This window comes from Calonectris borealis, chromosome 24 (genome assembly GCF_964195595.1).
Source record: "Calonectris borealis chromosome 24, bCalBor7.hap1.2, whole genome shotgun sequence".
Lineage (NCBI taxonomy): Eukaryota > Metazoa > Chordata > Aves > Procellariiformes > Procellariidae > Calonectris > Calonectris borealis.
Window position 1 is genome coordinate 7,505,888 of NC_134335.1, and position 27,023 is coordinate 7,532,910.

General features: G+C 48.9%; 1 protein-coding gene across 1 annotated transcript in view; it reads left to right on the top strand.

Annotated features, from left to right (window-relative positions):
• Window positions 1-235: 235 nt before the first annotated feature.
• Window positions 236-27,023, top strand: part of KIRREL3 (kirre like nephrin family adhesion molecule 3) — a 338,789-nt gene continuing 312,001 nt past the window's right edge. The window contains exon 1 of the mRNA XM_075173085.1: window positions 236-437. Within this exon, the coding sequence (XP_075029186.1) occupies window positions 377-437 (61 nt within the window). The 5' untranslated portion in view covers window positions 236-376. The remainder of the gene's footprint in view (window positions 438-27,023) is intronic.

The window sequence follows — 27,023 nt, forward strand, 5'->3', positions numbered from 1 at the left end:
CTTTGGCCGTGCACCGAGCAACCGTTTGGGGGGGTGCACAAATGCCCCCCCTTGCAAAAACCGGACACCCCCCCCCCTCAGTGCACGCCATCCCGGGCTGAGCATCCCCCGGCTGCGCGCAAGTTACTCCCCCTTTAACCATCACTTTCCTTCCCTCCCTCCCCTTTCTCCCCCCCACCCCTCCCTCCTCAAAAAGCCAGGCAGCGCCGGCGAGGCTCGCTCCGCCAGTCAAGGCAGCGCTGCCGGGGGAGGAGCTGGGGGGGGGGCGGCGGTGATGGAGCCGGGCGAGCGGAGCCGGCGGGCGGCGGCCTGAAGCCCCCCGCCGGCGGCGGCAGCGGAGCCCCCCTACCCCCCGGCGCCGAGCCCACCCTGAGGAATGAGCGCTTTCCAGGCAGACCTCCTCCTCCTCCTCCTCGGGTGCTTCCTGCTCAACCACGGTAGGACCCGCACTTAGTTTCCGAGCGGGGCGGACGGGATGGGGCGGGGGGGGGTCCCCGGGTCGCGGGGCCGGTTGGGATGGGGGGGGCTGCGTCTGATTTTTGCTCCTTGCAGAAGGTGGGGGGGGGAAAAAAGGTGGGGGGAAGAAAAGGAGGATTGCAGAGTTTTTGCATGCATCTCTGGCGAGGCAGCTTGCCTTCTTAAAAAAAAAAAAGGGGGAAAATCTTTAGCATGCAAATGAGTTCTTTCTGCTCCAGCTCTGTTAATTAGATCGTGTTTGTGTGTAAACACGGCTTTGCTCAGCAACAGCCCCCCCATCGCCGCCCGGTCCTTTCGCCGGCACTGGGGAGGCGATGGATGCTTGATTCAGGGAATTCAGGAGAGGGAAGAAGCCTCTTGCTCTGGCTGGCGGCAGGGGCTGGCTCCAGCCCGGGGAGAGGGCTTCGCGGAGGACCCTGCGGTTGCAAAGCCGGGGTAGGGAGCGATTTGCTCCTGGAGGGGAGGTGGTGATGGTAAGGGAAAGAGTTGCTTTAAATGCAGCCAGCCCGGGGGAGGTGGGGAGCCCCTGGGAGGGGGTCGCAGCCGGATCCCACCTCCCCGACAGCACGGGAGCCAGGGCAGAGGCGTGGGAATCCGGAGGAATTTGCCCTGCAACTTTGTTACCTGCTGGTCTCCCCTCTCAACTAAAAAAAATAAAGAAGGATTTGGGGAGTGGGGGGGGGGGTTGGGAAGCTGTATTTGACCTGCTGCTGTGTGCCTGGTCCCCGGGCTCTCTTGTCACCTGTGGAGGACGCTGAGCTACAGCCAGACCCAAGCTTTGCCTCTCTGCTGCTCATCCCCTCGCAACGCCGGTGTCAAATACCATCTGTGTCACACCGCCCTGGTCCCGAAGCCAGCTTCTGTGAGGGTAGGGCTTGGGGTTGCTTTAAAAAAAAAAAAAAAAAAAAAAAAAAAAACCCCAAACCCACGCAGCTAGTCCATCTGTTGATTAAATGAAGGATAAAAGTTTTGGAGAGAGTAGTGCTTCTCAACGGGCAGCTGGTTTTTTGCTCAGCCAGACATTATTGCTGAACATCCCCCACCATACGCTGCATTTCCCCCTATTCCCCGAGCAGGGACGCCGTGCGTAGAGGTGGCTGCGCTTCTGGTTGTCCTTACCTTTTCTTTTCCTAGGCTGGGATGTGATGTTGGGCTCCCACGTTGCCCTCCCTTCCCCTTTTCTCTTTCCCTCTCTCTGCTTGTGCTAATATTCCTTCAGGGAGAAAGCTGTGTTTGCATTCGCCTTTGCTTCTGTACAAAAGAAACCCACTGTGTCTTCCGTGTAGATTTCTGGCTGAACAAATTTGAACTCTCCCTGGTACAGCAGGGCAGCAGCGGGGCCGGAGATATCAGCAATTTGGAAGCTGCTCCTGGCCTTCTCGCGTCTTGCCCCGCTCCCACGAATCTCTCGACTCCCTGCAGGTCAAATGGCAGTTTGCTAGCGGAGCTGAGTAAGTTTGTGTCCGGGATCCAGCGGGGATTTGTTTCTTTTTTTTTTTTTTCCCCTCCCCCCTTTTGCAGCCATTATTTTTAATAAGGGCTAATGCACTTTTTAATAGTGCTTGTGTTCGAAAGCTGCCGCGGCTCCTCGGCTCTGCTGCGCGTAGCCTGAGCTCAGTTGATTTGTCTCCCCTGTCTGTACCGTCAGGAGTGTGCATCTGGTACCTTGCTTATTCATGCCGGGCTATGAGGCAGAGAGATAGTGTCTTGCAGAGGGTTTTCGGCTGTTTCCTCCTGTAGGATGAACCGAATGCATTTCTATGGAGTTGCTGCTCGCAGTACACGAGAAAGGGGCTGTCGACAGCGTTGTGGCTTTCCCCTTTGGGGTGAAACCGTGCAAAGGATCCCTAATAGGATTTCATGCAAAGGATTCCTTAAACCGCATGGTACTTTGGGGAAGAAAAGGCCTGGATGTAGGAACTGAAGCTTGTTTTCTAGCATATGTTGTACCTGCCTCCCCTGGAGCAGCCGCTGTTGTTGTTCTGGTGTGTCCAGGTGCGGTGGCATTCGCTTTCTGCGGGCAAAGGTGCTCCTAAAGACTGGTGGGCCGTGGGGATGGGGTGCTAGGTGTGCACCCAGAGGACGCCTCGCTCTGGAGGGAGCTGGTGGGCCAAGACTGACTTGAACAATTAAAATCACTTGACTCTGCCCATCAGGAGTTTCCTTTTTGTGGGCAAGGAGCAGGCAGGGCTGTGTTTCCTTGCCTCCAGCACCAAAGTGGCTTGAAGGGATTTGCTGTAATAAGGCAGGCAGGACTTAAATTCCCCTGAGCCAAGGCTAGCAGGGATGGGAGAATCACCTCTGCTTGGGATCTGCAGTCTGGACACGAGTTTTAAAAAAAAAGAGCTCCCTTACACAAAGCCTCACCAAAAAGGTATTTTCCATTACTGGATCTGTACACTTACGCCCTTGGGTTTGTACTTCGTGGGCCCTGTGCCTCCTTGTGGCACACCGGCATCCTGCTGTTTCTTGCAAACCGTACAAGGCTGACGCTTGGGCTCCCAGCTGAGCTTGCAGGAGGAAGGTGCTTCTTGCTCCCTGTCTGGGGCACACAGGCATTGCTCAGCCTAGGAGGAGGATCCCTTTCGCAGCTGGCTTCTGTGCTTCTCTTGAGGTGATCTAGGAAGAACAAATTGCCTTCCCTTGAGCATCCTCTGTCTTTCACCCTTCCCAATGGTCTGAAACAGCCTGCGTTTTCTCTTTCTGGAAGTCGATAGGTCAGTATGTCCTATATGGGGCTGGTTTTCCCCTGGTATTGCTCGCTTTTCCACCTGCCCCCCCTCCCCGAAAGCTGTCAGGACCACAGCTTTGGCGGAAGGTGAGATGCAGTCACAGCACCATTTGCCCCCTGCAGAGACTAGATGTGTGGTGCCCCTTGGTGGGAAGAAATTGATGCTGCCATGAAACTAGCTGCCTTTGCTTCTGCCTGGTGAATAGCTTACCCCTCCCTCCCCTGCTCCAGTGTCATCCAAACTGGGTGAGCCTGCAGGGAACTGGGGAAAGTGCCTCAGCTGTGGGAGGTGGGGCTGTGGGAAGGAGGACCACTGAAGATGTACCTACAACCACCTCCTCCTCTTACTAGCCTGTACTGCAACAACCTAGATGAATTTGACAGGATCCAAAATTTACCTTGGATGGGAAGACTTCTGCCTGTCTGGGGCTCTCTTTCCAAAGGCATGTTTGCTTTCCCTCAGGGTGATGAATACCAAGTTCTCCGGGTGTTGCAGGGTATGTGTTTCTCCTTCACAGTTCACTTGGTTCCTCCCTGGAAGCAAATGCTTTGCCATCTTTTATCAGAGGGCCTCGTTATTAGCAGCAGTGGCTCAACTTCCCAGTGGCTTGTCATCAGCCCCCCAGGTGGAGAAGGGTGAAATTATGCTGATGAGAGAAACCAGGCCAATTCCACCCACCACCACTGGTTAGGACCAGGAGATGAGGATTTTAGCAGCTCAGGGGAGGTTAGTGGGTGACAGGGAGCAAAAATGCCAGCTTACGGACTGCTGCGAGGTGTGCGGTACAAGGGCTGGTGACTTTGCTCCTCTCTGCAGCCCACTGGGTGCAAGGGGCACTTGTGGGTTGCTGCGTCTGGCAACCATGAGCCTGCTAACGAGAAGCCTGGAAATCTGTGGTTGTGATCCCTTTTTAAAGTTAATTCCTCCTGCCATGTAGGGAGCAGGGTAGCAAGAGAAACGTGTTGGGCGGTTTCCTAATCCCAGCAGGTGAATCTCGGCATTGGGGAGCTGTTTGGGAAGTACAAGGAGGGCATATGGTGCTGCAAAATGAGCAAGCGCTAATGGGCTTTAAAAATTAAGCCAAGGAAGAGTGCTAGCAGCACAAGCAATTGCAACTGGAAATGGTTGAGTAGAAGACAGTAATGGTTTGGAAAGGTGCTTTGTGAAGATGGGAGGTGCTGCTGGTGGAAAGGTGTGGGTTTGGTGGGGCCACAGGAGATCACAACTGGGCTGCATGGGAGGGAAACCAAAGTAAGCCTCATGTTAGAGCTGGTGTCGTCCAGTCTGTGCTGTCCTGGGGGAAAAAGTGCAGCACTGCCTCTTCCGATGTCTGTTTTAACACAACTTGGATTTCTGCATGCTTCCTCATCTTCAGCCTGTGCCTCCTGCAGCGAGATTCGCATGAGGACCACAGGCGACTTTGCTCAAACTGCCTTTCTTGCAAGGTTTCGGTTATTTGGAAAGAACAAGAGGGAGGAGCTGCGGTTTTGTTCGGGTGCCCTTTGCCAGAGGGAGGAAAGCGAGGAGAAACACCTGCCCTGATGCTACTGCTGCAGCCTTACTGGCCTCCCCCCTCCCAAGGTTAGGCAGAGGTCCCTGGGCAGTTTATGCACAGCACATCTCGGGCAGATGTCGGTTACTTCTGTGCTTTCCTGTTGTTTTAGGGGACACCAACTGGAGCAGAAACGTGCACAGAAATTCCTGACAGATTACCAGCGCTGTGTGTTACCAGCCCTCGGTCTCTCTGTAGTTGGACTGCATATGTTAGAATAAAAAGGCTCAATGCTCGTCTTTCTTCTGTAGCCATAAATAAAGGGGAGAGGCTGATGTGCCCCTTAGGTTGTGAATTGGCTGAGGATCAAGGTCTTTGAATAAACTGTTTTCCTACAAGCAGTCTGTGATGGAGAGTGTGGCTCGCTTCAAACCTCTGATTTAATGATCGGTTTTGCAAGTTTGTACTGTGCTCCTAGCTTTCAGCTCCTCAGCGTGCTGGAGGTGCGGTGCTGGGTGGAGGGGACTTTATGAAAATGCTGCAGCAGCATTGGCTTTACATCACTTCCAGATCCGTGCAGTAGGATTTAACAGCTTTTTTTTCTTTTATTTATTTTAAGGACCAGCAAATTTATAACCACAATTGATGAAGGCCCTAATTTAGCTTCTGTTCAGGAGCAATGCAAGTCTTTTCTTTGGCTTCATCGGGAGCTACCCCTGGCCAAAGAGAGAGACAGAGCAGTAGTGACCGTGTACAAGCTTATTTTATAAATCAATAGGCAGTGAAACAAATTGGTTGTAAATCAGCCTCTTACTTATTTGCTGAGATTTAAGGCGGTTGGTGGAGCTGCGAGTTTTTAAGGCAGTCTGCCCTGCCTTCGGGGCTGGCAGTGGTCCCAGCTCTTGCAGGGGGGTGTGTGAATCCATCGCCTGCAGTATTAATTTCAAACATGCCAGGAAACGTGCGGGATTTCTTTTCTCATGGCTGGGCAGAAATGAAGTTTAAAGCCTGTGCTACTCTTTCCAGGCAAGAGTTGAACAGCAGGATCCTGACACACTCTCAAAACCGGTGGGTTTCTATTCCCCTACTTCACTGCACCTCGGGGCACGTCTATACTCCAAACCGCTCGAGGGGTGAAAATATCCATTTCTGAATTGTGCATTGTGGTAGGACAGCGTAAACGCTGGGTTCTGGTCTTGGAAACTGTGGCCTAACAGATGTCCTGGTTCAATATGCCTTTTGAGTACAGTCGGGCCTCTTTATTCATTGCCTGGCTGGCAAGACCCATGCTCAAGTGTTTGCCTTTCCCTGGTGGCAGCAGCAGCCTCCAAAGTGGAGCAGAAGGAGCAGTAGGTCACTCGGCTCTTACATGGCTCTTCCTTTTACTGAGTTGCATTAAACAGCTTAAAATCTAAATGTGCTTTGAGCGTACCTTGTAGCGATGGGCTCTGGGCGTCCTGCCTCTTAATGTCACATGCTATGTAAGTAGGAGGTGGAACGCTCGCATTCTTAAATTCAGATGCTAACTTCAGGATAAGATCTTGTCTTAATGTGTTCATTCAACGCCCCCACTTGCAACAAAAGCTACAGCAAGCTTTTGGTCTGTTGCATTTTGGGCTCTCAGGGTGGAGCAGGGTGTAATTGTTTTTTGAGGGCTTTGCCATAACTGCTGCTCATTAACCATTGATGTGGACTTTCAGCTAGGATAATAGATGCTTTCTTTTGTTTCCAATTACTTTGTGTTTGGTGGAATTGCTGCGCTGGTTTGATATATATGTGGTCAGATGGTGGCTAATTCACCTCTTAAGTGCTAGTGAATTTATGTTCTTGGGTATGTTGTCGTTTTCAATATGGCATGTGGCAAAGCCGTGGTGTGTACACCCTGCCTAGGGGTGCCGGGGTCTGACTGGATGCTGCAGCACCTAAAGGCTGAAAATTCCAGGAGCCTTTTGGATGAGCAACCCTGTCTTTGTGGGAGGGGAAAAAGTTCGATAGTGCTTTTTTCGGAAGCTCTCTGCCCAGCGGGATGCATGCTGCAGGCTAGAGGAGCCTTGCTAATTACAGATGAAATATGCACTGATAGTGGAAGGGATGAACTTTCCCAAGCTTCCTCTTGGATGAAGGATCAAAGCTTTGTGCTGTGGGTCCAATATTACTTTATTTTCCCCCAGGCAGGGAGTGAGTGGGAGAAGCCATCGAGTTTGGAGTCCCACCTTGCGTTTTGGGCAGGTATTCACTCATTAACTTAATATTGCCTAACTCATTAAAAGATCAGAAATGAAGGGCATGAATCCTTCTCAGGCTTCCCCCCCTGCCTCCACTAGCATAAATGAGTATTCAAGCTGTATGCTGCCAGTCAGTAAATGTCAATATTGGGTAAGTGTTTCCTTTATATCACTGCAATTTAACATAAGCTGCTTGGAAACAAATGTCTTCCATAAGCATGGGGTGTTTCAGTAAGTACACAGTCAACATTACTATGAGGATTAAATAAATGTCAGCCCCTCTTGTATGCTCAGCATCAAGTTAAGAGCCGAACTTGCGTAACGGCCAGCGTGGCAGTGACAACAGGAGGGATTTTGTAAGTCTCTGTGGAGAATGTGGGATGGAAGGAGCCGCTTTGGATGGAGGTACCTGGATCCTAAGGGCATGTGGAGATGGGGGGTGCAGATGCACCTTACAGCAGAGGCTAGCTGATGGTATGGGGTGCATGGACCTTCTCTCCAGACTAACAGGTCTGCTCTGGAGAGAGCCTTTCTTTGGCACTGGCTGGCAAGCCAAAGCCGAAAACTTGATTTAACCAGTGTCGGCTTGAGCAGGTGGAGTTGCTGGCTCAGGATGAGTATCCTTCTGCAGATATGCGCAGGCCACCAGTACTTGGATAGATCTACCTCTGCCTTTTCCAGTGCAAACTGGGAGTTGCTTGGCTGCAGCTGGCAGTCAAGGGGTGAGGCTTGGCTTTCGCTTGCTTTGTGGTGAGAAACATGTTGTGCTTTAAGAACTGTCTGTAAGCCCTGAGCTTGCCTACAGCTCAAGGCTTCCCAAAGCTACGGAGGTGCAGGCCATCGTGAAGGAGTGATGTTTGTCCATGCTGGCAAGGCTTATGCGCGAGGGAGCACACAGCAGTGATACAGATGCCATCAGCTTGCTCCAAAAGCAGAAAGGGCAAAGGTGTAGGAGGGGAATGTGGGGCTGTGCCTGACCTGCTGCTTCTTGCGTTCCATGCACCAGTTTGGTGGTGTGATGCATGGAGGTGATGAGCCCCCCATGCATCCTTAGGGGGGCATGGGGTATCCTGCAGCAGCGGCAGGGAATGGATGCCATCGCTGGTCAGCGGTGCCTTGCTGGGTTGTTTTTTGCCTCTGTCCCATGGGTGAAGGGAGATGGTCACTTTTGGCTGCTCTGCCTTCAGCTGTATGAATGAGAGTTTCTCTCTGCCAAACAGGCAAGGGCATCTGGCTTCTGTAAAGGGATCTAAATCCAGCCAGCACATCAAGGTGTTACTCAATTGTCAGCAGAGGCTCAAATCATTTTTTCAAGCTGTGTGTGCAGGAAAACCCTGCTCTTTACCACCCCTCACTTTGCATCTTCACTGGTGACCCTGAGATGTCACTAGATGCTATCTTCGTTGGTCCGTGGCAAGCTCTGCCAGCAAGGAGAGAAAATCTGGGAGCATGGTGGGGGAGCTGAGCTGGATGTGTTTCCATTCCCAATGATGCAAAACTGCTGCTTTCTCCCCAGCTGGCAAGTAGCTGACTGTAGCCACTTGTTCCCAGCTGCACAAAAATAACTGTAGACAAAATCGTTAGCAGTCAGATGAGCCTTATCAGCTCCTCTAGTGCCTGTCTCTGCCTCTGGTCTGTGTGGACTTGTTACCCTGCAGAGTGTGTATTTTAATGACTGGCTATTGCTGTTCCAGGTGACTTGAGCAGAGCATCCCAGACATGTCCTAGCAGCCCCGGCGAGCAGTCGGAGGTTTTTGCAGCTTGTTCGTAGAGCGGAGTCTAACTGCGGCTCTCGCCTCGTTAGGCTGCGCATTTACAGTGCTGAAGAAACAGCTTGCGGACATGTGGGGCGTCTTAATAATTCAGACTAGAGGAAGGGAGCGCCAGGGTTGCACGGGGGAAGGAATACCCGAGTATTTTTGAATCTCAAACCAGGTCACCTGGCAGAGCTAATGCAGTTTTTATCCTCACTTTTTCAGTTCAGCCTGGTGGTGGCAGCAGCAGCGCTTGCATGGAGACGAGTGGTCTGCTCCGACCTGCCAGTGTCGGGCTCCTTTAGAGAGACTCAAGGCGACCTGCTGGGCTCCAGCTCTGCGGGGAGGCTGAGAGCACCAAGCCTGAGGTTTGGGGTTCAGCAACCAGCGCCATTTCCCCCTCCTGTGTTGCAGAGAGGTTGCTTGAGTGTTGGGGTGGGGAGAAGAGTTGGGGGCCTTCTGGAGTTCTCACCCCTCTCCTGAGGAGCAATGGTCACCCCATTGCATGGCTGGACACATCTCTGGACAACAGGACAGATCTTGAGCTGACCCTGCCAGGGAGCACACAGCAGTGATACAGATACCATCAGCTTGCTCCAAAAGCAGAAAGGGCAAAGGTGTAGGAGGGGAATGTGGGGCTGTGCCTGACCTGCTGCTTCTTGCCTTCCATGCACCAGTTTGGCGGTGCAATGCACGGAGGTGATGAGCCCCCCGTGCATCCTTAGGGGGGCATGGGGTATCCTGCAGCAGCGGCAGGGAATGGATGCCGTCGCTGGTCAGTGGTGCCTTGCTGGGTTGGTTTTTTCCTTTATCCCGTGAGCTAATCCCCGGAGTGTGATTTAACACTCTTCTCCTGGCTGTGTCTTTAATAAGCTGGGAGTGACGGGGCCAACCCCCCCCCCCCCCCCCCCCAAGTGCTGAAGAAACAGAACCAACAGATGCTAAAATTAGGCACAGCTGTTTGCAGCATTTTGTCCTCCCGATCAGAGTCTGACACTGTCTCTGCTTATTCCTCATCTTGTCCAGAGACTGAAAAGGTTTAAGATATCAAAGCTCTGGGTGACTGTAAATTAACTCCTTCTGTCTAAGCTGAAGCCTTACTGGTAGATGGTAGCTTTTTTGTAATTTCCTTTATTTGCATTTATAATGATGGAAATTGCCAGGTAACCTCAAGATAGGCATCTTCTTTCTGTACTTGGGAGACAATACTGCTGGTTTTCCCTTGCTCATAAGCTTCCCGACCAGAGACCAAGGGAAATATCTTCACCTCTGCTGTCTCACTAAACCCAGTTTTCAAGTACAGCTTAGATAACCGCCGCAGTCCAGCTCAGTCTGTGCGTGCCTAAAGTTGTCCTGATCCAGCACCACATCCTGGATATTGTGATCTGGTCTCGCTTTGGAGAGGTGGAAGATTTACTGAGCGTTTTTTCTTGGTTAGTATGCAGACTTTGCATTTGTGGCTTGGTCGTTGTGGTGGGCATCGTGTGGTGGGCATCGTCCCATGTGCCTGTTCTTCCCCCACCGTCTGGGGTGTGTTTGCTCCTGACAGTGAATAGAGGAGGTTTTTTAAAAGATGATGGCTGTCTCTGTTGCCTGCCACCCCTTGGAAAATGTTCATTCCCCTTCACTCGGGTTGCAGCGTAGCGGCTCGGTGTCAATGATACGGAGATGTACACTTCAGAAAGGGCAGAGGGGAAAACTTCATGGGAGAGCAGGAGTGCCTCTTGCTGTCAAGACCAGAACAGTGTAAATGTCACCTCCTGACAGATCCACGATGATAGCAGCAGCAGTGCTGTTGGGCTGGATGTGAGTTGGAGTCTTGCTTGGTGTTGCAAGTCTGAGGGATCTCTTTTTTTTTCCTTTGCCTCTTGTGTGTGTGTCTATCTGCTGCGGCAGGAACAGTTTCTGAAGATTCCTCTTGCTCCGGTCATGCTTAAAATGATAATATTGGTTTAAGGTAGATACTTGCGATAAACTAGGAAACACGGCGCCCTTTGAAATCTTCAAAGCTCTCTTCCATCAGATGGGCTGGCTAGAAAGGCAACTGCCAGGGCATTCCGATTGCCTCGCTTTGGATGCTAACCTCCTGCTAAGGTTGTGTTTTCTTTAAAAGAGCTGACACCTCTCACCTCCCTCTCCTCCTTCTCCTGGAGGTGCCTACTGCATCAAGGTGGTATCCGCTACGCTTGCTCAGCATCTCTGTGCAGCTTCTTGTGTACTACCTGTGATCTCCCAAATTTGCCTTTTTTTAACCTTTCTGTGATGGAAGCAAACCAGAAGGGGGAAGTGCTAACCAGGTTTTTCCTGGGAATGAGTAGGGATGGGCGGGGAAGAGTGAAACATCTCTTCCCAAGAAAGAGAAAAGGATCATATGCAATTGCCAAATGGCTGATGTCCCTTGACGATGTCTTTACAGTGGTGGTTGTAGCAAACTTTTCATCCGTACTGACATTTTTCTGCAGCAGGTAGGTATCTCTCCATGGTTTGGCTTTCCCCCAAGCATACACAGAAATCCGTGTAGTGCTCTTAATCTGTGCAAGTTGCTGCTGACTTTAGAGATCAGAGTTGCTGTCCCAGTGGAAGCATTTTGTTTGAAATCAGGAAAAAAAGTTGAAATTTTGAAACTTGTTGTGGAGCAGGAAACATCTGAGAATTATGGATTGGAAACTTTGAAGCGGACTTGCCAAAATACCAGGTTTTGATATTTGCAATTTTAACATTGAGTTCAGGAAGGGTTTGGGATTTTTTTGTGCACAAAGGATGGCGAGTACCACTGTCCTCTGGTGGATAAAGGGATGCTGGGAAGCTGTCATAGAAACAATTTGACTATCAATTGCTGGTCATCCTTCTCTGGGGTTTGGAAATGGGATGCAGATCTCTTCTTAACTTTGGCCTGGCCAATGAACCCACCATGATGGCTCTTGCAGTGTGCCAGTTTGTCACAATATATTTCATTCTAGGACAGTGTTAACCTGATCTGTGTGTCCGTAAAACATCTTGTGGTAGGTTCAATACAATTGCATTATTATTGTCTAACACACAGTTTATTTCTCTTGGTCTGGTTGCGTTCTTTTCTTAGCTGTTCTCCTGTGCACCGTGAGGACATCGTGTGCCAGCGTGTGCCTTACTTGCTTTTCTCTGAAAGCACCCTTAAAATCAGCTCATAATTATTGGAAAATATGGAAAGATTATAAAGGTGCCAATGATATTCATCTGGCCCTGGTGCATTGAGCAGGTAAAGAAAGGACCTAAGAGGCAATTGAAGAGATTGATGGGCAGTAATGGGTATAATAGTAATTTTTGTCCTGTGTTTTTAATAAAGTGATTGATGACAAACGCAGCTGGAGCCCCCGTGCGGAGACCAAGAGATGCAGTTAAATTACAGAGGCTCCTTAACTTAATGAGGCCATGTAATAAAAATGAGGCATAATGAGCAAAGTATAATAGTACTATTATGCTTACGAGTGCTCTAGCAGCAGGCAGCTCCTGGATATGCTGGGGGATGATCCCATGATATCCCTGGGAGGAAGGGCTTTCCTGGTTGGGATGAAGATGAGGAGGCTGGGGTATATTTCAGAGACTTGGGAAAATATCGGCTAGCCAAGTAAGATGCTTACCTGTCATCTGATGGGAAAGAACGAGTAGGTGGAGCACCAGACATGGTTCATCTCCCCATGCTTTTGTTTGTAAGGTTTTGGGCAAGTCTCTGCTCTGGGTTTTATTCGCTTTATGTAACCTTGGGGAAGTCCATGCAAGCCTCCTTGCTGCATAGATGAAATTGCAAAGGGGTCAGTTTTTGTGACAGGAAAGTAAAGCAATGGGATTTTTTTAACAGCCTGGAGGCAGGACGTGCAGGGAATTGATGGGCAGGCTCTGAGAGGTTGGCCAGGGCTGCAGCATCAAGGTTTGCATGCCAGCAGCTTGATTTGGAGACTCAGTGCTGAGGCTTGCATTAGCTGGATTGAGGCCTTTTTTTGGGGTGGAGGTGGGAAGTGGATTAGCGTCTGCAGGACGGTTATGTCTCTGCTGCTGTTAAATGTAGTTAAACTTGAGCGACTTCTAATCTAATAATGAAAGGAAGAGAAATAAGTGTTCTCAGTGATGCATGCCCCTCATGGTAAGTACTAATTGAAAACAGATATTTACTTTAAAATGAAAATGTAATATGATAAATGGTGGGTTGAGAATTTTGCTCACGTAGGAGGAAGAACTGAATGCACGCAGCCTCCCATCTGCTCTGCCCAAGCTCTGTGTCCGACTAGGAGCAGGATCTCCCACGCCGTGGGTCTGGTGGGCCAGGAAGCCTAGAGAAAGGGCTGGAGGCTCATGTCAGAGCAGAGTTCAGAGCCTTAATTTGCCTAAAATCAGGTGCATTGGTGTTCTCTTCATCTGACCTTGGCCTGCAAAGGACCTTCCAAGCTGGGCTTCTGTTTCTCCTCCTTGCAAGCCTTTCCCAGCCAAAGCTCCAGGGGAAGGAGAGATTAAGCCTTTTAAGACTGGGGAAGCATCATCTTCCTTCCCACTAGGATGGTGGGGCTGGACAGTGGTGGTGACCTTCTTCCTGATGGTCTCTGTTGCTTGAGACCCACCTTGCTGCCTGTCCTGGCCAGTAGCCCTGGCTTGGTAGGTGAAGTGGCTGGTGCTGGAGACAGGCTGGCCAATTTTGCGGGGCTGCTGGAGGAGCGTCAGGGACATCTCTGGTCCCCTCAGTTCAATCTGAATGGGTGCTGATCCCCTGGGGAGACCCTTGGCTGTGAGTGCTGAAGCTATAGCACTTCTTGTCCTTGGTTTGTCCACCCTCCTCCTGTCCCCTGCAACCAAGGCATCGCTCCAGCAGCTTAAGCCAGAGTTGCAGTGCTTTTTAAAGTAGTCTGTAGGCAAAGCTCAGTGCTGCATGACTGGTGACCATTAAAGGATGCTCCCTGACACAAGCACATGCACACACACCCCCCCCAGCACTGTAATCTTCGGAGGGAAGCAGCCTGGCCCTAATCCCTTTGTGCAGAGTTCCTGCTTGTTTCTTCATATGGGTGCGTTTCTATAATTTGCATTTTGCACTCTGATCGTATGCACAGAATTCAAATTGAAATGGGGGCTTGAATAGATTTGCATGCTAATGAGGCACTGGCTTTATTTATTTATTTGGAACCATCTCAAGCAGGCAGCAGTCTGCTGGAAAGCAACTCGTGCAGCTCTGTTGGTGACAGAGCTCTCCAGCAGTGTGAGGACCCTTGCTTTTTCCCAAGACCCACTTGCCCCCTGTGCATAAGTGCTTGAAGCTGGTGGTCTCTCCTCCAGCGGCTCTTGGCTCAGTCCTTCTGAACCCTTGTGGGGGCAGCTGTCCATGGAGATCAAAGGACAGTTTCAACCCACCTTAACTAACCAGCGGTGCCTCTTTAACGTTATACTGGTGCTAACTGGGTCTGGGTATGGATTTGCCACACAGTGAAGTGGAAACGCTACTGTGTTAGAGCTGGTTATAGCCAGCACGAGCCACTTGATGATGAATGCAGTGGTCTGTGGGCAAAATAATCGAAGCGTGCCCCTGTTCTCTCCTTGACTCTGCAGCAGTGCTGACGGTGAGCGTGGGTACCTGCTGGCCTCAGCTGCCTGTGTTCCTTATCAGACCGTGACCCTTCCCTTCATCACCCGGCTGTTACTTCTGGTGTCTTTCAGCAGCTGACCTTGGGATGTTGCATATGGGCTTTGGCTGTGATGCCCATCAATCCTGCTCTGCTGTGGCGTGCGGTGCTGCTGTGGTCCACCCATGCTGTTTTCCCTCGGCGGGAACCTTTCAGCCTTTTTCAAAGTCAGCAATAGAGAAGAAAGTTTGGAAATGTTGGAAAACTGTCAGATAGAGAAGGGAAAGCCAAGGGCTAGGAGAAAACCAGTTCCCAAAACTCCACACCATTACTGGTGAGGAAAAAAAGACACCAAAGCCCAGGCGCTTCCTTGAATTGCAGCACTGTGTCTCTTTGCATTCTCATTCCCTGCCCCGTATCTACGGCAGATACACCCGGCGTATAGGTTAATGCTCAGTCTTTCCATGCCAGCTCTCCCTCCCCAGATGACTTCTGCTGCAGCTGAGTTCATTGCTGGCATGCTGAAAAACGGCCAAGCAAGGGCTTCTGAAATGGCAGCAGGAATTGGGTCACATCGCGCTGCCCTGGGAGAGCGAGTTTCTCTCGGAGCAGTCTGGCTTCCAGTTATTATTTTACAGGGGATGTTAGAGGTTGATAAGGGAGCTGTTCTGACTGCCAGCGGGGCTTATTTGGGGCTTATTGTATGCTCCAGTTTATATTTTAATATAGTCAAAGGTGACTTACAACTTTAATATTAATTTCAAAACTGATTGCTCGAGTTTTTTTTTTTAATCTATGTGAAACCAGATTAATCTTGGCCTTCGTCGATCCTGCTGGTAGCTTTTCTTTCCCTGGCTGGAGACACATGTGGTCTGTGTTGCACCAACAAAAGACGAGAAGGAAGATGTTTGCCTGGCGATACATAATTGTCACAGGGTCTGCTTTTCTTCCAGAGAAATCTCTGCTCTACGAGCTCGACAATGGCATCAAGTGGGAGCTCTTGCTTTTGTATGAGGTTCTCTGCCCCGGCTTGCGGAGCAGGGCTTTGCTGAACAATGTCCAGCTTTGTGCTTCCCATAGAAACCTCATTTTTTGTCGTTGTGTTTCTCCCTGGTTTTGCGGGCTCTCCATAATACATCTCCTTCCGTGCCACTTTGTGCTGCCGGCGTTACAATTTCTCACACGCTTGCTCTGCTGCTTGCAAGATGTTTTGTGCCTGAGACGACAATATTTCGTGGACTGAGAAGGTGGCAGGGGCAGTGGGGTGGGCCATGGGGGGGGGGAGCTGGAGTCGAATCGCTGTCCTGCTTCTGGCTCCTCGAGCATCCTTGGGTGGCTGTGCTAGGCTGAAGGATCCGATAGCTGCCGGAGCTTAGAGATGCTTCTGCCTCTGGGTGCCTAATTTGGGGTGTTTCAAGCCACCTTTAATGCCAGGTGTTTGCCCTATACTTTGAGTAAATGTGATGCCTTTTAAGATGACCAAAGTTGGACACCCAAAACAGAGTTGCTTTTGGCAAAACTTGGCATTAATGCTAGCCTGCTGGGTTGCCTTTGGAAGCAGAGGCTGGTGCTCTGACACTTTCATAGGTAATAATACCAAATCTTATGGTTTAAGTGAATCCCCTTGACTTAGTTCCAGGACACTTGGTGGCTAGTTGTGTTGCTGTAGATGCTCTGGGTCTATGGAGCAGCCTTGCTGGTGCTGCCAGTCTGTGGAGCGTCAGTGGGTGGTTGGTCTTTGTAATTGGAAGGAAAGGGTCAGAGTCGTGACTCTGGAGACCTGTGGTCATGAATCTTCATGTCTTGAGCATCGGTTGGCCTGCATACCAGTGACACTTGTTAAATTTACCCCAAATAATGAGTTTACAATGTACTGGGAGTATTCTCTGTACCTCAGGGAATGATTGCTAGAATCAAATGCTCTATAACCAGCCTTTAGCTCTTTCCTGTTTTGTGTGTGGGATAGCATTTCACTGATGGTCCACGTTCTTCAAAATACCTCCCAAATGCTGCCCGTAGCTTTTCTCATCCCAGCCTTACGAATAAGTGCTTTTCAGAGCTTGTTATTCCATGTACAATGCAACTTGCTGTATATAAATATGCTGGATTGATGGGCTGAGGGCTGGGAATTGAATAAGCTGTGTGAATCTGACAGCGGCTGGTGAGGGGAACTGAGGCACAGGAGTCTGCAGCAGAGATAGATGCTAGTTGGTATCACAACCTGAGGGGAAAAAATAGGAGAGTTTGCTTGCTAGAGCTACCCCATGGTTGTCTTTCAGCCTGGGGTGGGTATTATGTTGGCTCAGAAGCCAAACAGAACTGATCTTAAGACAGTGATGGGACCGAAGAGCCATTAAAGGCAAGACTTGACACTGTGCAAGCGAACGCCAAACAGCAGCCACATAAATCCCATTTGTTTTACATTTCAGAGCTTAATGAGACAGAAATCGCATGGCAATTGTCATATGTGAAGGCAGAGATTGCTAGTTTGCATTTAACTAAAGCAACCACCGTATGCAGCACCAGTGCCTGAAACTAAGCCGTGATACCCACTCGCTGCATTGCTGCTGGGATGGGGAATGTACCTTGTGTAGCTGCAAACTGTTGGTTGCCCTGAAACTCCACACGTATCATGTGTGTGTGTACAAAACCCCTGGCAGCAACACCAGGTTGTCTTGCATTCTTGGAGGTCACCAGCCTTACACCTTTCTCCAAAGCAGTCAAGTACCACATTCTTCATGAAAAGAATTGAGGCATGCAGTAATCAAGTCCAGGAACCCAATTTTTGCATGATTGCACTAGGATATGGGTATTAAAAACCTGTGGGATATCCTTTGGAGTGATTTGTAGGAAGTTGTACACAGCATCATTCTAGGACAGCTGAATACCTTGGGTCCAGAAGTAGGCTGAAGCCCTGATGTCTGAGCCGTCCTGCACCAATGCACATTTCAAACTATTTCCAAAGCTCTGCATGTCATCGACTTCTCCGAATATTGCTTTTGGCGGTTTCTACGCTGGGTGGAGAAAGATTACAATGGTACCTTATGAGACTGCAGCAATACTTATCAGCCACAGCTTCACACCCTGGTCAGGAGGTAATATCATGCCTGCTTTTCCTAAAGCAGTTGTTATTTTTAGTAGGAGTGGTGTTTCTACCTTAGACACCTACTTCTGGTAGCCCTGGTTTGAAAAATGACATGTTGAAATTACTAGGCAGCACCTTTAGCAAAGGCGTGCGCCTTGCCCACCAAGGGGTGAAAAAACTTCTGGGAATCATCTCAAATCCGTGTAAACCATCAAGCTTTCCTCCACTTTTTTTTTTCAGTGTAAACCTATGTCTATTTAAAATTAGTTGAGCAATAGAAAGGTATCAATGTCAAAATGCATTATCTTGGGTAACTTGCTTCATCTCTGCTAATTTGTGCCTTAGCTTTCCAGATAATGTTCATAAATTGCTAAAGCAGTATTTTAATATTAACATAAGCTACAGTCTTTTTGACAACTCTTATAGAATGGGCTATGTATGGAGCTCCGAAATTGATTTTCCGCTCCCCCCCCCCCCCGCCTTGTGTGTCTGAACTGAAAAACTGAAGAAATGCCATATTGGGTTAACTGGAAACAAGACTGAAAATATTTGTTTCAGGTCAAATAAAACATTTCATCTGATATGATATGTTCTTTGTTCAGACTTAAAAAAACCTTTTTTTAAAGTAAATTAACTTCAGAAATATCTTGGGCAGGGGGGAAGTCTAAATGTTTCATGTAGAGGGGAAAATGTCTAAACAAACCACTTTCACTTTTGACACCCACTCACCCCTTTCAGTCCGAGCAATTGAATGGGTTTGATGGGAGTGCATGAATAGCATCAGTTGACCCACATCTGTATGTTGGACGTATTATGCTGAAGATGCAAGGGGAAGAGTCATTTTTCTAATGGGTATCTTGGTAGGTGAGAGCAGTATTGAAATTATATATTTGAAGAAATAATGGGACCCTAGTTAGATGACTAAATCTTATTCTTAATCATCCTGGGGGCGATGAAGAGGGGAAATTGTGAGTTGGCTCATCCTGATTAGATAAGTTGTGGGTGAATAGTATTTTGCAGCTAGCCTAGAGCTTTTTGGGGGAAGAGGGGGAACCAAAACTGAGCTGACAGTTCCTGCTGCATACATTGCAACAAACCCAGCTGGGTCATCCCTGGCATTGAACCTCGCGTGGTCTTTTCTCATCGAGAGGTCTCCTTGACAGTGCGATTCAGTGACACGCTGGGTCACTGAATCTGTTCTCCGCTGTTGATCATGTTTCATCGTCAATTCCCTCAAAACATTATTAAATGCCTCCTAGTCATAGAGGCACTCTAGCATTCAGCATTGCGTTTGGCTTCCTGATGAATCCTTACAAGGACATCTGAGACCTTCTCAATGTGATGAGAAACTCCCCAGGCCCTTTGTTGCTACTCTAAAGCACTTGGAGAAAATCCTCCTGAGATCTACTGCCTGTTGCTGGGGTGTCTTAAAAGTGAAGTGAGCAAAGGTTTGATTGGAAAATAATTCAAGTAGGACCTCTGTACTGGTGCAGGTCTTCTCCTGAACAAGCGATGTTTTTCTGGGCACGTACGTTTGCATGCATCTCTTCCCAGTTTGTGCCTGGGGCACTGGGAAGGGTGCTATCTGTTTTAGTGGAGTAATTGAGCAATCGCATTGTCCTGGACATAGCAACTAATGATTTTTTTCTGTATGATAATGTGTCTTCATTACTCTAGGGAAATAATTTGCTCCTGTGAAGACAGGCCTCTCATTCCTTTCATTGTGTGGGTTAAGGGCGAAGAGACTAATGGCTTAATTAAAAGGTTGGAGCAAAAAATCTGTCTTAACCCCCCTTTTTTTTTTTGGTATTTAAAGAGTACTGCGGGTAGCAAGATTACCTGTGAAGGCATGCCACAGCCCAGCCTCGTCTAGTGGAGCTGTTTGGTACCATTGCCTCAAACGAGGGACACAAACATCAGGTCTTCAATCCATCACCCGTGTCTCCCATAAGCCATCTGCCCACTAGAGTAGGCTGGCATAGGCATGTGCTGCGTTTCTTTGTGGAAAATGCCGAGATTTATTCTGTGTGAAAGGGGAACATTATTTAAATCTGCACATTTTGCAGGATGTGAAAGCAGCTCCATGTAATATACAGCCTTCCTCTCCGCTGGGACTGCTCTATTAACATCTTTCATTTGTGTAGTTGGATGCTTTGCAGTTCCTTTTAGCGGTGATAATCCAGCAAAGACCTCTGTGTTGTTCACACTGCAATATTTATGGAGCCAGCCTTCCTTTTAATTTCCATGCCGAGTTTGGCCATATGCAGAGATACAATACAAACAGCGGCTTTAGTCACACAATAGTTCAGGCTTTTCCCTTGGTGGGATGTAGGGCTTTTCAGTGACTTATTTGGAGCTGATTGGGCATCCTTTTGGAAAAGGGATGGAAAGGTTTGAGAGTGTCTGACAGCGATTGTGCTCTCCTAGGCTGCCTCCAAAGACAAATAGTGGTGGAAAGCCCTTTATTGGGAACAGGTGAATGACTTTAAGCAGAATCAACAGGACCAATGGGTCAGCCTCTGGGATTTTTAGGGTGGAGGGGACCAACTTGTATGTATCCTTCCATCCAAGCCTTTGAACAAAGGAGTGTCAGTGCAAGGCATCTCTTTGTGGATGAGAAAAGCCATCCTGCAAACGAGCAGTGCTCTACCTCCTTTACAAGCTAAACTTTTTTGGGTAATGCAGAGGGGAAAGGAGCCCTCTACTTCTCAGGTGGCTCATGCTTATGGGTGTTTCTATGCTGCAATGTGGATGCCAACAGTTTTCTTATATATGAGGCTGGATGGAGCCTATGGCTTCGTTGAGGCAGCTAAGGTCCCATGGAGCTGACGTTATACCTGCTGGATTTCATATACATGCCTTCATGACTGCTGCATGTGGTGCCTTTCCCTGCAGTGCCTCCCTCCACGCTGTGCTCTCCCAAACCAGAGGGGAGACCGCTTCTTCCTCTGCCAGGCAGGAGAGCAGAAGGGAGCCTGGCAGCAGTCAGCATGATGGGCACATCCAAGCTGGTGCTCTTGAGATTGGTACTTTGGCTCATTTAGGGGCTCGGCTTGGCACAGAGGCATCGGAGCACCCGACACGCACGTGCATCTCTATCTGCGGCTCTGATTCCCCAGCTTCTTTCTCTTCATTTTGCACAATTAAATATTAAAGCCAGTAAACAATTTAGTTCGTCTGCACAGCACTGTCTGCCCAATTATCCTCCTGCAGGGCTGTCATATTGTGCCAGTTGCTTCCCTGGATGCTGGCAGCCTTTAGCCTATACGCCAGTCATCGTTACAAGGAAAACCCCAGCTCTCCAAACCTTTCTTCCCACCCGTGTCTGCAGCTCTTCAGTGCCTTGGGGTTACCTCAGTGTGAGATATCCCAAGGCAGTATTGGACTGCCTGAGACTTTTCAAAGCGCCAGAAAGAGCTGTTTGTTCTTCTAAAGCTGTTTTGTGGGTATTGACAAGGGGATAAAGGGAGAGTTTAGGGTAATGGCTTCCTAGAAACCTGTAAACACAGGTCAGATCTGTTGTACTGCAAGGTGCAGAAGCTGTTCTTAGCTCCCCGGAGCTACAGGATGGCACTTCTGCGGTTTGGTCCCAGCAGGTTTCAGTGCTTTGTGTGGGTCTGCACCGCCTTAGAAATCCTTGCTGCCTCCCTGGAGCAGCGAGTGTGGTTGAAGATGGGATTTTGCTGCTTCCAAAATATTGGAGTTAAGGCACTGGCTTTTCAACTTCAGAAATGTAGTGTTGAATCTCTCCTCAGCCCTTGTCCCAATATTGAGGATGCCCTTCTGGTAACTTAAACCACTTTTTGTATTTGTATACAGCCAATGAGATTTTGCTGACAAATGAAGGGAAATTGCTGCAACCAACTCTCCCAAGCTCAGTCAAGCAAAGCTGGTTTGTGGTGTGTGTGTGTTTTTTTTTTTTTTTGATATTCAGTGGAGTCCATTTCCAAGAGGGATGGGACAGCACGATTTTACTGTGGTTTCAAAAGACATTTTAAGTGCTTGAACTCCTGCCATCACTCAGTTACACACCCGAATCCGGCCTTGACTGTGCAGGTTGAATTTCTTGCTATGATTTTCAAGGTAGTCTGTATTAGCAGCTTGTCCTCTGCCAGACAGATCAGTGTTAACGGCTAATGGGGTTTCTCTTTTCATTCACTGAGCGGTGATGTGCTGTCCCAGACCCTGGCATCCGAGATGGTCAGTGTGAATATCAGCATAACAGCGAGGAGTCCCTGGCTTGCTCCCGGGCTGTGACAATCAGCATATGCAGAGTTTTGCCCCAGAACAAAATTCAGATCGGAATTCTTTCCGGTCGCCGTTAAAACTTATTACCCATTGGGATTGCTATCGACTAGGCTCTCTCGTCAGTCAGTATTTCCTTCCTGGATCGATAAATCTTGGTATTGATTTCAAAGTAAGTTGGTATCTTAGAAGTACAGTGATGCTGGCTCCAGCAGGCAGCTCAGGGCTCCGCTGCTGTTTGAGATACGAATCTCAGTTCCCCGCAGCTTATATCTGCGGGTTGCCACTTCCATAGTTAGCTGTAGGATTTTGTGCCTGTATCTCAAAGCCAGCCTCTCCCTCCAGAGAGGAGGCTGGAAGTGCTTTAGCTGAAGGGAACAGTCCTTTTTTGCACGGCTGCATTCTGTTGTCTCACAGGTCAAGGGCTCCCATTTACCTATAGTCCCTGTCCCCTCTGGTGTGATCCCATCTCTGCGCGGCACCGGGCTGCAGTGCTGGCCGCCGGAGGTAACCCTGGCACAGCGCTGCGGATCTCCCCTGCGGTCGGTGGGACGGGTCCCAATTCTCCCGGCTGTGGGAGGGTGCTACCTGCCGGGGTGCAGACTGCAGGCTCTTTGGGGCAAGGAAGGAAAACTGCTCCTTCAGTCTTCCTAAAGCTTTTGTGGCGTGTTACAGCTGTACAACCAGCTTCAGGGCTCCCCAGGTGGGAGTCTTTTAAAACCCGAGACCTTAGTGCTACCTTCTTTTGTGTCTTTCTGTAATGCTACTCTGACTGTAGCCATCCTCAGTTACTTCTTTTTCCCCCAGTGTCTCACAGGACAGAAGCTGTTCCTCTCTGTGCAGTGTGTGGAGTTGTTCTCAGCTGCCTCTGGTTTTTAGAGCTGTTGAATTGACCAGCGGCTCCAGCCATCCTCATCCTTTGCGTGCTTTGCTCCCCAGGACCTTGCTTTCCAGCCCAAGGAAACCTGGAAAGCCGGTTAATAATGCCTGAATCTCTCTAGGCTTGATGAACTTGTCCCTGTGGTGGCTTTTGTCTTATATGAGATGTTTCATAAGAAGCTTTACTATTTTATACCAGCACCAGATCTTCCAGGCTTAGCTGGCTTAGAAGCAGCTGAGGTATCAGGCAGGATCCCTTATGAAATCTGTTGGGAGTAATGAACCACAGATGACTCTGTTTTCTGAATCGATATTGAGCTGCTGTTTCTAGAAAGCTGCCAACCACATGAATGTGAGGTTAGCAATGGAAGAGTGCTTTTACAGGCGAGTTGGGAAAGCTGTTGGTACTATTAAATGTCTGTGCTTTCCACCCAAGAGGCTTCTGTATTTCTGTCTTGGGTGAAGTGTCTGTTCCTGTTTTCTCCCTTGTTCCTTCCAGATACTGTGAGGCTTAGTGCAGTTCGTGCTTGCAGAGCACTTCCTGGGTAAAGCGTGCTTGAAAAGTGCAAAGTATTTATTATTATTTGCATAGCAGCCCCTGACCTGCTGTGAAGAAGCAGCCCTTCAGCTCTGCTGAGTAAATATACCTTCATTAAAAAAAACTCTGCCTGCACTGCATTGAACCACTCTCTCACGTTCATCTGCTTTTTCATGTGTAAAAGTCTTAGGAGTATTTGACTTTAATGAATTTTGAGCATGCAAAGTGCCTGCTTGGACCAACGCAGTGCAGCATCTTGACCCTGACAGTGCTGGTGACAGATATGAATAGCATCCAGGTGGACTGCTGAGAAAGGATTTGCTTAAGGAGTACCTCTGCACCCGGTTTAGAAGTTGCCTTATGGCTGGAAACCTGCAGGCTTCTGTCAAAGCCCAAGCACCAGTTCAGGGTGGTGTGGGGGTGATTTCCAGCTTGGTTTGCTGGGAAGGTGCATGGGTTGGGGCAGTTGCAGAGCTCCTTGTTGAAAATGCTGCCAGTTGTAGCCCCGCTTCTGGGGCATCACACCCACGCTTAAAAGCTACTTTAGTCCTGCTAGTGCAAAGCTGTTTGGATTGCAAATGGGATGCCAAGGTTTTAGATGCTCTCAGTGGCCCATAAAAATCTTCTTGAGCTTTACATGACGTTAAAGCTTGGAGAGTCACTATTTAAAGCAGAGTGTTTTCACAAGTGCTTGAGGTTGGCTTAGTGCTGCTCTTGTTGCTGTTGATTTAAGTCTAGTTCAAACAAACTTTGTTAGACACTGAGCACTCTCTGAAAATATTCCTCCCTCTCCCCCAGAGGAAAGCAGGCAGATAGCTGTATTAGAAGAGTATTTGGAAAGCTCTGGGTCTTGCTTTCTAATGCAGCGGGTTAGAGCCATTTTCAGTCTGACTGCTAGAGACGTGGAGGACAGAAAGCATTGGCCATGATCCTTCAGCTTCCTGGCCTTGGCAGATGCAGTAAATCTAGGCAATGCTAGGCAATACTGGGTGTTAAAGGGAGGGGTTATTTCTGCTTTATATTTCATTGATCAGCGTATAGGTTCAAGTGGGAAGTTGCTTTAGCTTCAGCATTTTGTTAAAAAAAAAAGTTGCACAGCTCAACAGATTTCCTTGATAAATTCCTGGAACATACTCTTATCCTTCGCTCCTGTCATCTGACAGATGAGGGTTTTGCCTAGCATTCCATATTGACTTATTTGCTTTTAATATACCTTTGTCACAGAGAACGAAGAACCGAGGCAGCAGGAGCATCTTGCTTGTAACTTTGGGGTCTTGTTTTTAATTTAGAAACTGGGGTGCTTTCTTGTGGTTCTTTAATAGTGCTGGTTTCATATGAGGTTGTGTTGCAGATTAAAAGCTCAATTTGCGAAAGATGCCCACTTGTTTTCCTCACCAGTCAACTCTTGGTGCCTACTGTCACGCTTCTGGACCCTGACTGGTACACCTGTACCCGTGAAAGCCAGATCGGGACCATGTGGACCGTGTTCATAGCTGTTGTAGATGGAGATCCTTATGAAGCTTCCCAAAACCCCAAGAATATGCCAGGGATAGAGAATAAACAACAGATGCTGCAGAGTCACTGAATAAAACTGAAAAAGCATAATCCATCCATCTCTGCAAGATGTATCCCATCTGCATTTTGCTTCCCATGCAGCCTGTTGGTCAGCAGTAGTGATGAGGGCTGCGCACCTACACGTGCAAGTTCTTGGTACTTCTACCCAAAACGAGATGCCATGAAGGATTTGTGCTTCTGCTGGCTTGCTCATTAATCTGCCAAAGATGGGATTTACCAAAACACTTAAGAGCTGAAGTTCAGCTGGCTTGCAATAGGATTAGAGCTCCTAAAGAGGCGAGGATTTTAAAAAGCTGGTTTTACTATCACCTCTGTCTTGGAGCAGGCAGTCTGGGTGTCTGTTGGAGTAATTTGGATGTAGGTCCATTTTCTTTTTATTTTCCCTTTTGGTGTCCTGGTGTCTTTCATACTGAGCCACCTTTAAGACAAGATCACTTTGTTTGTTCGTATGGAGCACGGCAGCTGTCATCCTAGCATCCTGCCACATCTCTCACCAGTTTATGACAGGTGGAGAAGAATTAAAACCCAGGAGGATTATAAGCAGGCAAAATGCAATTACTTAGGGAGAAATCCACTAGGATTCTGCTGAATACCGTGTCTTAAAAGGACTTCTTAGCTGTCTGGAAGCTTTGAGATCGGCTAAGACTGTGCTTTGAGAAAAGTAGTCTTAAGTCTGCAGCACCCGGGAGGAGAAGCTTGCTGGGTTGGAGGTGATGTCAGGAGCGTTCTTCATTTGAGCATGAAGTTCAGACCCTGAAATTTGGGGCAGTATTGCCATGATGCAGCCTTTGGTGGCTTTGTACACCAGGGGAATGCTGTCGAGCGAATGCACGAGTGCGTAGCCTGCCTGACTCTCGCCTCTGCGTGTGGGTTTGACCCACTAGAGAATTGCATGCTGATTTGTAACTTCCAGAGTAAGGAAGAGACGGGCTGCGCCTTTGTTCCACCATGTGCCAGAACATCGGCTGGTGGCATGTAACAGCTGGTGGCCACGCAGGGTCCGGTACAGCAAAATAGGGGGCTGGAATAGAGGTGTGAAGCAGGATCAGCCTTTCCTGTTAGAGGAACCCTCAAAAGGTGCAGTTTCCTCTGGCCAAACAACTAGCTACTGTGGGAGAGCTGAAAGAAGAACTGAATGGTGTGGTGGATCAACTTTCTCTAAGAGCATCCTTTTCAGATGCCTCCTTCGCCGTCCGGTCTTCTTCCAGGACCTTCCTTGCATTTTGCCTGGTTGCTAACCGTATTGCTTTTCCGTCTTCCTCCTGTTTAAGCGATGCTCCCTCCCCCAAGTCCCAGCACCATATGTCATTAAAATGCTTAGACATGTGGAAAAGGCCTTGACAGAGATTCAAGGAGACAAGAGACGCGGACGAACGGCGACTTTGTCAGATGGAATGATTCTGACATTAGCGACGCTAACCCGAAGAGAAAGATATAGCTGTAGGAGGGGGATGAAGGGGTCGGGGGATGTGAATTGACAGAGGCATGGAGACAGGCACCGTGGGTAAGGGAGACTGAGACAGGGGAGAGGCGGAGGGAAAAGCGGAGCAATATCCAGTAGCAAATGAAGTGCAAAGCAGTGGTGGGGGTGGAGGACCCGAGTACTGTCTCAGTTTCCCAGTGCAGAGCAGTCTGTGACTCTGCCCTGCCTTAAGTTTGGGAATGTTTAGGTCTGGACCAGCAGAGCAGGATTTTTTTTTTTTCCCTCCTCCACCCTTTGGCATGCCAGGAGGTTGTTTGGGAGACTTTCTTCCCTGAGCTGTCTTCCCATGACCCTTTGAGTAAAGCTATTAGCCAGCCCCAGCCTCCACCTGTACCAGGTGAAGGTGGAAAAATACCCCTGTGAGCATCTCAAGGATGGAGAAAGCTTTTTGCCTTCATTCTCTCTTGGGTGAATCTGTCGCCTTCTGTCACCTGCTGCTATTTGCCCACTGCAGTGGTAGGGTGCAGGATTTCCCCTGCTAGCTGCTGTTTGCATGGACCCTCCTTAAAAGACAAGACAGCGCTGTTTTGCTGGTTGTTTTCATGCTTTGAAGGTATTTTTTTGCCTGCAGAGAACACCTCTGAATTGCTTTGTGATCCTGTAAAGAAAACAAATGAAGCCGAGCCTACCCTGCTCCCGTTGGTAGGAGGAATTCCAGCATCCATGTAGGTGGCAAGCGTAGATGTATGGCCCTGTGTATTTGATATTCAGGGCAGGAAGCTAGTGGGGAAAACCCAGCAAAGAATTCCTTGTATCGTTAATACAAATGTGCTTGTGGTTCAGAAAAACAAACAAATGAAACACTTGGAGCTGGGAGGGGAGAAAAAAAGCAATTCCCAAACTACGTGCAACCTGCAACAAAAACACAGCTTCTGTTGTTTAAACAGACTTGGCTAGAAAGCGCCAGGAGGAATACCATCTGCAGCGCGAAAGGGAACAAAGGATCTGACTCCAGG